The 9,600-nt window shown below is 45.0% G+C and overlaps 1 protein-coding gene across 1 annotated transcript in view; it reads right to left on the bottom strand.

The window, feature by feature from the left end:
* Positions 1 to 4,931: 4,931 nt before the first annotated feature.
* Positions 4,932 to 9,600, bottom strand: part of tgm1 (transglutaminase 1, K polypeptide) — a 33,077-nt gene continuing 28,408 nt past the window's right edge. Inside the window, exons 14-15 of the mRNA XM_060937704.1 lie at positions 6,421 to 6,557; positions 4,932 to 6,132 (exon numbers count right to left, since the gene is read on the bottom strand). Of these exons, the coding sequence (XP_060793687.1) occupies positions 5,988 to 6,132; positions 6,421 to 6,557 (282 nt within the window). The 3' untranslated portion in view covers positions 4,932 to 5,987. The remainder of the gene's footprint in view (positions 6,133 to 6,420; positions 6,558 to 9,600) is intronic.

Here is a 9,600-nt window from a genome sequence, read left to right as displayed (position 1 = left end):
CAGGGTATCTGCTTGAGCCAGTGCTGAACAACCTGTCCTCTAGGTTCTCAGTAAGAGACTGAAGGAACACTGCTTGATAGTCAGCGTATGGCCTGTTTTTCTTTGCCATATGGTAAGCTGTTCGAAACAGTGAGGCTGTCTTGTCTACTTCCTCTTCTACCTGCTTTTGAATGGACACATCAATTGTATTTTTTTCTGTGTTAAATCTTCTGCTGCCATATGGCTTTTTGACATTGCATATTTGTAAATTTTGCTCCACAAACATAACTGATATTGCTGATGGCCATTGTGGCTGTATGTAACTTTTGTTTGAGACAGACATTCCTGTTTAAAGAAACACTCCAAGGGATTTGACATGTTTGCATGTTTCACAGCCGAGATATTCACCACGGACAATAAGCCAAGCATTGTCTTTTTTAAACTGTGTATGTTGCTTTTCAGTCCAGACGTGTGGATGGCATCTGACACTCTCTGATTCCGTCTCAATTTCTTCTGCCTCTGTTTCTTCTTCCTCTGCGTCTTCTCTCTCTGATTCTCCTCCCTCATTTTTCAGAGGTGGAAAAACTGGATTGACAAAGTAAAAGTCCTGCTTAGGTTTTCCTTCTGCCTGTGCTCTCAACACCGGTGATTTCACCAATTAGCTCATCAACCTGGCTTAGGGGATGTGGTAATTAGGATCAGCTGGTTCATTGAATTGGCTGGAGCAAAAATGTGGCAGGGTTTTTACTTTCTGCACCCGGGTTTTTCCACCTCTGCTCATTTTCTCCTTTTTCTGTTCTTCCTGTTTCTCTTCCCTCATTTTCTCCTCTCTCTGTTTCTTCTGTCGCTCCTCCCTCTGTTTCCTCTCTCAAAGTTTCTCTTAAAGGCCTATCTGTTTCTCCATCCATTTGCCTTCTCTCTTAGTTGGTCTTGTTTCATCCTGTCCTCGCCCTATCTTCCTCCTCTCACTCTCTCCTCCCTCTGTCTGTCCTCCTGCTGTTTCTCCTCGCCCTGCAACACTGTCTCTCCACCACCATCTGTAAAATAAAGTTTAAAATGGCTAAGAAACAATCATTGTGCCCTTCAATAGCCCTCTACACAAACGTTAATTGACCTTAGGCCAACACCTTACACACGCCTCTCCAGTATATCGAGGAGGGCAAGGGGGAGGGATGACTTACACCTTGCCCATTTCAAATAGTAGGCTGTCAGAGTAAACTCTCTAAAGCTTTAGCATCACCCACTATTTATCTTACAATAGGCTACTTACTGAATTTGGTTTGTAATATTGTCAAAAGTTACATGAGTGACTAACAACTTCATGTGTCTACCAGAAACGTCATTTAGTCCATGCTGACAGTGTTTTAGTCATGATCCATCAAACCAAAACGTCTGGGAATTGACCTAAAAAAACCGTAAAGTTTAGCATTCCTTTTGGACTCACTTTGACGAGACGTTTTGCTGGCAGCGGCAGGAGGGGTACCACTCCGACACTTCAAAAAGCTCCTGATATCCATTTAGCTATATCATCTCTCCACACTCGTAAACAGTGACAGTAATCGATCTCGCAGCCTGCTGCTTCCTGCTGGATGCCACAAGAGGGCGATCAGTCGTACAGAAATTAATTGGAAGCCACCGTAACTGTATCTACATAGAATAGGAGGCGTATAGGTGCGTAAACTATATTTAGATGTGCGTAAACTCTGCTTGGAGGTACATAAACTATAGGTACATAAACTATGTAGAGGTTCGTAAACACCATTTCTGAAATTTGGGAGGTGCGTAAACGGCGTTTACGCACCACTACATCCCTGGTAGGTAGGGTTCCAGCATAATATACTGAACCTAGTTGCAGAAGTTAGTTGGTGTTATTCAAAAAGATTAACAATGATTGTGAAACAGCCCCAATGTGACATTAGTCAGAAACAGCTGTCAAAGTCATTCTTAATAATGTCAAAATATTTCTTTTGCAATCTGTAAATCAAACAGGGACAAGTTAAATAAAATAAATAAATATAAAATAGGGACAGGGTTTTTAAAAGATCAAAATGATTTGCCACATCGAAAATTCTAGATTTTGTGCCCTATGACCCAACACCAGCTAAGCATTCAAAGCAAACTAAACATGATCCATGAACTAGATTTGTTCCTAGTGATGTGCACTCCTATCCTCACTGTTAAGCTCACTGCTGAGATGTCACACACCTGCAATGCACAATGCAAACCAAGGGGAAGATACTTGATCTGAACATAGATGAGTTGCTAACTTTCTGTGAGGTTCTTCATAAATCTGGCTACAGTTCTGTGCCACATCGGGTCATGTTTTGGTCATATAACCCTGATGTTTGTAATGAAGCCATCTCAAATACAATGAAAAAGAATTGCTTTTATGAGATAATGACCTCAATCCATTTCGTGAATAACTCAAAGGCCAAAAATGACCCTTTCTTATAAAGTACAGGCCATCTCCAGTGCACTGAATTAATTTTACAAAATAATACCATACTCAAATGGTTATCGGTTGATGAAAGCATGATCCTTAACCCTTTGATGCAAAACATATGCACACCCCTTCTAATGCACAAAATGGGTCAAAAATGACCCGCATTCATTTTCCAGGTTATTTCATGCTGACTGAGTTTTTCTTTGCTCCATCTTTTGAAATCAATTTATTTTATGATTGAATATTCCAAGTATTCTTTAAATATCTTGTTTTTAATTACCACAAATCATTAATTTAATTTTTTCTTTCCTACTTTATGAACAAAAATACTTTTTATATTACTACACATGGCTCATCCAAGTGTGATTTAAAATTAAATGTCTTAATACTATAATAATAATAATTTGTTTCAAGTAATTACTTTAGCAGTGAATGGGGCCAGTTATTTATCAACTATGTAGTTAGCTAAGCCAACTACAATAAAATTAGCTAACTAAAGTAGAATATGTCAACAGCTCGGTAGCTAATAGTAATTACTTGTAACTTTCTGACAAGTAATCTACTCACTCTCAAGGTAACCTAAACATAATCAATTTTTTTCTAAGGTAATGTTAGAACAATTGAAAAACATTACTTACATGTATTAGATGGGCAAAGGGCGCTGTGCTGAGCTGTGAAATGTCTGACACAAGCACAATTCACAGTTCCCACCAAACGCTGTAGTAAATGCATGCGGGTCGTTTCTGACCCATGTGTGTAAACTTGATGTAGAATTACAAAAGTTGTGCTTGTTCATAACTTTAGCTTGAGAGGTTTGAACCTAAAATATCCCACCCATATAGGTTTGCTCCCTACCAGGAAAATTATACAAATCAGGACAAACATTGGGCCTTCCTTTTCTTTATCTGGTTTATTAAGAAACAGATTTAGTGTACATATAAGGGAAAAAGAAAAACAGAACATACCAACATGTAAGCACAATACTTTTTAACCAGGATACTCTAATAAAGTGTGGGTCCATGAATATTAGGCATTAATGATGTGATTTTGCTTTAGACTGGATTTTTTGTGAGTTGTATGATGACTGCTAAGAGTGTCAGAATTATATTTAAAAAAATAAAACACCCACAATGATTAAATTAAAAAAGAAACACATAGGGAGCAGTGGCGGTTCTAGACCAAAATTACTAGGGGGGCCGAGGTGGGGCCAGTGTTTTTTCAGGGGGGCACATATAAAGACAAAACATGGCAATATTTAAGCGTTCAAAATGTTTTGTTTAGTTTATTTAAAACCAAAACAAAATACATTGAGCATAAATACAATGAGATAAACATTCTGTTTCAATAGCCTAAACATAAAATAAATTGTGCTCAATAAATCTTAAAACCATGTTTCTCTTTTTTGTAAAATAAGATTTCTATTTTTGCATACAATGAACCTTTTATCTGTACCATGACACTTTTTAAATTCACAGCATGAATGAATTTTCTTTTTCGCAATCACTATCTTTATCTAAATCACACTGTCATCATCTCACTCTTTATGTACAGCGGGGGGGGGGAATAAAAAGAAAAAATAAATTCACATACAGTGGTCTCAGAATCACCCTATAGCATTCACAGCAGGCTGAAACACTACAACAACAAGATTCTGCGATTGTGACTCCTTGAGAAACGGTCTACAAATGCATCAAGGTTCAAAGCCTTGGACCTTCTGGATTCAATGCTGAGCACACCAAGATTGCTTAGACGCTCCTCACTAATGGTGGATCGGAGGTAGGTCTTCACCAGTTTCAAAGTGGAGAAACTCCGCTCACAAGAGGCAGATCTCACTGGGAGTGCCACAGCTATTTTGCATAGTCTAAAGAGCTCTGTGGCAGCGGGGGCGTGGTCAAGCGCCGGTCTGTGACAGGAGGGCGGAGTCAGGGAAGGTAAGTGGCAGAATCACTACACCTGACGGCAACCTGTGTTTGTGTGTCTCCACAGGGACCGCGCCCTATTTAAGGAGAGAGAGCGAGAGCAGAGGGGGCTCTCTCCACAACCAGATGACTGGAATGTGTGTGCGGCTGAGAGAGAAAGATATTTCCACTGAAAAGTGAAAATAAAAGAGTTTTGCGAACTCAGTCTCTGTCCTGCCGTTCTCTGTGCTCCACTCTGAATCCCGGGTTTCAGCACCACTGTAAGGTTCACTAGGTGTGGGTGGAGCACAGAGGACGGCAGGACAGAGACTGAGTTCGCAAAACTCTTTTATTTTCACTTTTCAGTGGAAACATCTTTCTCTCTCAGCCACGCACGCGCACACATTCCAGTCATCTGGTTGTGGAGAGAGCCCCCTCTGCTCTTGCTCTCTCTCCTTAAATAGGGCGCGGTCACTGGGGAGACACACAAACACAGGTTAATTGCCGTCAGGTGTAGTGATTCTGCCACTTACCTTCCCTGACTCCGCCCTCCTGTCACAGACCGGCGCTTGACCACGCCCCCGCTGCCACAAGCTCAAAAAATACTTCTTTATATGTCTCAGTGAAACGTGTCAACGCTACTGTATCTGATGGCTTTTCAATAAAAAAACTTCGGACGTGACAGCTGTTATCTCTCACGTCCGAAGTTTACAATTCGCGCCGCTGCTGCTCTTTCTGCTGCAGGTAACAGTGTGCGTGTAGCGCTTTAAGGAGTCCGTGTAGAACACTCCGTCATGTCAGTTCCGATCTTTGAGCCAGCGCATGTCGAAATTCTCATCTCATTCTCATTATCTCTAGCCGCTTTATCCTGTTCTACAGGGTCGCAGGCAAGCTGGAGCCTATCCCAGCTGACTACGGGCGAAAGGCGGGGTACACCCTGGACAAGTCGCCAGGTCATCACAGGGCTGACACATAGACACAGACAACCATTCGCACTCACATTCACACCTACGGTCAATTTAAAGTCACCAGTTAACCTAACCTGCATGTCTTTGGACTGTGGGGGAAACCGGAGCACCTGGAGGAAACCCACGCGGACACGGGGAGAACATGCAAACTCCACACAGAAAGGCCCTCGCCGGCCATGGGGCTCGAACCCGGACATTCTTGCTGTGAGGCGGCAGTGCTAACCACTACACCACCGTGCCGCCGCATGTCAAAATTAATAAATCTTATTATCCGTTCAGCACAGGGGCCAGGGGCAATTTTACAGGGGCATTGGCCCCCCCTGGCCCCCGTTTAAAACCGCCTATGGTAGGGAGCCATATACATCAGGGCCATTTCTTGTAAATGATATGTGATGGTTCCATATGAATAATTTGTAGACCTATATATGGAAATCAAGACATCAAATCTGTTGTCTTTTCTGCCAGTCCAGGGCACCTTGTGTTCTTTTATCGTCTAATACACTTGCTTCAGCTCATCAGTTGGTTATCTTGGTGATACAGTCAAAAGTGCACAGGATGTGTCAAGAGCATAAGCTATTGTAAATGTGAGTTAGACATATTGCAAAGCTTTAAGTAATCAGTATCACAATTCGCATATTTTAGGCATGGCACCAGATAACTGTGTTCTGTGCATTTGTGTTGATGCTCTCCTATGTGTTTTCACTTTTCCCTGACAAGGATGTCAGCAACACCATAAACCTGTGTGAGCTCCTGACAGTCCAGAGAGGCGAGAAGCTTCTGCAGACCAGATAAGGTTGGAGTAAACTTCACCATCAGCGTGACAGTCTGGTGACCATCAATGTTACTGGGTGAGAAGGAACAATTGTGTCAATATCAAAGGCAAATCTGTGCATAAGATTTTTATTGGAACTTAAACTGAAATTATTAAAAATAGTTCTCCTGCCAATTAGTAAGACTGCCAAAATCCAGGGTCAAATTTCCATGACCTCTCAGCAAAAGGAAGCATACATTTGTTGGTCAGGAAATGGTCTATTTGATTAAAAAAAAAAAAGCTTAACTTATTCAGTGAAACTAAACCATTAACTGCATATGAATTCTAAATGATATAAAATGGTCATTAAATGTGGTTTACCCATGGAGGATGTCTTTTGCATTCAGCAAGCCCAAGCCCTCGATACGGAACGTGACATTCTTCAGAACGTGTGGCAATGGATTCTTAAATGTAATTTTAGCCACCATCTCACTTCCCACCACAGCATCTCCTACAGGCTGTAAGGAAGAATTGCAAATAAAGCATCAAGCTCCATCTTTTTGACCAAGCAAAAGCACCAAGTTCAACATAAAACTCTGAACCAGTATGTAAAACAAGTGTCTCAATGGAATGCAATGAAAACATATAGCATAAGATTATCCAGATGCTGTTTCCAGCTTATAACACTGCTCTGCTGAATTCTTGAATCTGATTGGTCAGAAAAATGTTGATTTTCAATACTAGTTGGGACAGCAGTTTCAGTTTATATTAATTCATGCATTTTAATATGTTATAAACAAGTGCAATTGTTGATATGGTGAATTTCTGAAAGGCGATGTATAGTTAACGTTTGTGGATGGTGTTTCTAGCGTCAGCGCTTTGTAATAGTATGTTCTATTTCATGCCTCCTGACCGCCAGAGGCGGCACAGCCTGTGGATGATATCCTTCGCGTAGCGCAAGTCGAGACTTATACCAACAAAGAAGTCGTGATGACGTACCTCATGCATAAGAGGCACTGCAGCACGTCATTCGTCCTCTTATTCTTCTCGCGCTTGATTCGAGCATCCCAAGTTAATTACCGGATTACCGGAATCCTGTACGGCGGTTCCCCCGTGAAGGAATTTATATTCTAAAGAAAAAAAAATAAAAAAGAAGGAAAGGAACAAGAAAGGTAAGCACACGGAGGCTTTTCCCGTGATCAGAAGTGCACGGTGGTTCACCCCGTGTTCACCCCCGCACACACACACTCACATCCCCGCGGTGGTTTTTCCCCGTTTTGTTGACAAGTGTGGTGTATTCCCTAGTTAGCACGGTGGCTCTCCCCGTGACTGACTAGCTAGCTAGCCAACTCGTTAGCCCTGTCACTTGTATTAGCATTGTGTATTCGGTGTTTGATCTACATTATTGTTATTGCGTCGTGTGTTAGTTTGGGTTCGCGTTAGTTGCGCTATGATGGATGTCCTTTCCCTCACATGCAAAACGTGCTTTGCACCACTTGCATCTGAGGACGGTCATTTAGAATGCCCGTCTTGTCTAGGCACCGCTCACCTTCGTTCAGCTTTGACGAACCCTTGCCCAAGCTGTGCCGTCCTACCGCTCACGGTAAGAGAGGCCAGACTTACCGAGTTATTGGCCAAAAGTGACGCGCTGCTCTCGACAACCGAGCATATTGCCGCAGGTGCCCACAAAGCCGTAAAACGCGGCAGCACAGGCCTTCAGGCTGCGCAGCCAGCCAAGAAGGCGAAATCGCACTCCACTTCTGTGCTCAACAAACGGGTGGACGATCTCTCCTCGGCTGTAAGCCGAATAGAGACGTTACTGCTTCAGTTCCAACCCCCTCAGGCAAACATGCAGACCATGCCACCAGCAGGTGGTACCCTGGCTACTGCTCCCACCCTGCCTACCCGAGAGGAGCCAGACGTGGAGGACGATACACTCTCCACTGCCGCCACTGACTCTCTCTTTAATCCAGTGGAAGACGATTCCCTTGAGCTGCCTGGCTCTCCTCGCTCGGGCATTTCCTCTGACGATGCCCCCTCCAGCGTTTTTTCCGACAAAAATGGGGATGGCAGGACTCTCGGCCCCCAATCCTTGCTGGCCGCAATTACTGCGGCGCTAGTACAACGTGGGCTACAGCCGCTGCAATCTAACGCTGGTGTGAGCGCCTACTTCAGGCAGCCCTCGGTGGACGCCTCCTCCATCATCCCAAAATGTGACGCCTTTGTGGACGAGTTCCAGACGGCGTTTAAAACTGCAGCTGCACGTTCCCACCCCACCTCTGTGGCACGCGCTATGAGTAACATGGCTGATGCAGGCCTGTTTGGATTGGATACAATGCCAGCAGTGGATCCCTGTGTGGCGTCTCTGGTGGTCTCCCCAGACGAGGCAGTACGTCCCCAGGTACGCTGTCCAAGCAAGGCCTGTAGGCGCACAGACGATGATCTTGTTCGAGCCTACAATCATGCGGCGCGCATCGGAAGGATCGACAATACGATTTCTCACCTTCTTCTGGCCGCGCAGTCTTCCCTGCTGAAGGCAGACTCAGATCCGGCTGTACGTGAGGCAATTGAAGCCACCCTACAGGGCGTGGGCTTCATGACCCAGGAGTTAGGGCGTCTGATGGCGGTATTAGTGCACGCTCGCCGCCAGGTCTGGCTTTCGCAAACGCCACTCCCGGACGCGTGCAGAGCCACCCTACGGGAGCTGCCCCTCATACCTGGCCAACTGTTCGGGCCAGCCTCTAAGGACGCTCTGGAACGCCGCACCCTAGTTTCAGAAACACGGAAACAGCAGGTGGGCTTATCACAGGTGACTCGCTTCCGAGCACCGCAGCCCCCAGCACTACGGCGGGAATTCTCATCCCCCCAGCGCGCGGCACCTCAACGGCAAAGGGAGAACAGACATGCCCCCAGGGGCTCTGCACCCTTTCGCCGCCAGGCATATCCCATGCCCCGCTCCACCCCCACTAACAGTGGAGCGAAGCCCAATCGCACTCCCCGCTGAAGGCCCCGGGCCGACGGTTGGACTGTACACAGAGACTCAACTGGCCGCATGGGCCAGAATCGTTCGCGACCCATGGGTTCTAAAAACAGTGTCAGAGGGTTACAGACTGCAGTTCAGACGTCGGCCCCCTCCAAAGGCCCGTCTCAGGCCCACAATTGTAAAAAGTTCAACAAGATCTCTGGTTCTCCAGTCGGAGATAACCGTTCTTCTGCAGAAAGGGGCCATAGAGGAAGTAGAGTGTTCTCCTACTTTCAACGGCTTCTGTTCAGTTTATTTTGTTGTTCCAAAAAAAGACGGCGGTTTCCGCCCAATTCTAGACCTTCGGGGCTTAAACAAGTACCTAAAGAAAATGCCATTCAAGATGCTGCACACAGCAGACGTTCTGAAGGTAATCTCCCCAGCGGAATGGTTTACTACCCTGGATTTGAAAGACGCCTACTTTCATATCCCGGTGGCACCAGCACATCGTCGGTTCCTCCGCTTTGCCTTCCAGGGCCGTCTGTTCCAATTCAGGGTACTCCCGTTCGGCCTCGCTTTGTCACCCAGAGTCTTCTCGA

The sequence above is a fragment of the Neoarius graeffei genome, chromosome 13, assembly GCF_027579695.1.
Source record: "Neoarius graeffei isolate fNeoGra1 chromosome 13, fNeoGra1.pri, whole genome shotgun sequence".
In the NCBI taxonomy this organism is placed as follows: domain Eukaryota; kingdom Metazoa; phylum Chordata; class Actinopteri; order Siluriformes; family Ariidae; genus Neoarius; species Neoarius graeffei.
Note: the sequence above shows the minus strand (reverse complement) of the source record. Positions and strands in the feature narration are given on the sequence as shown.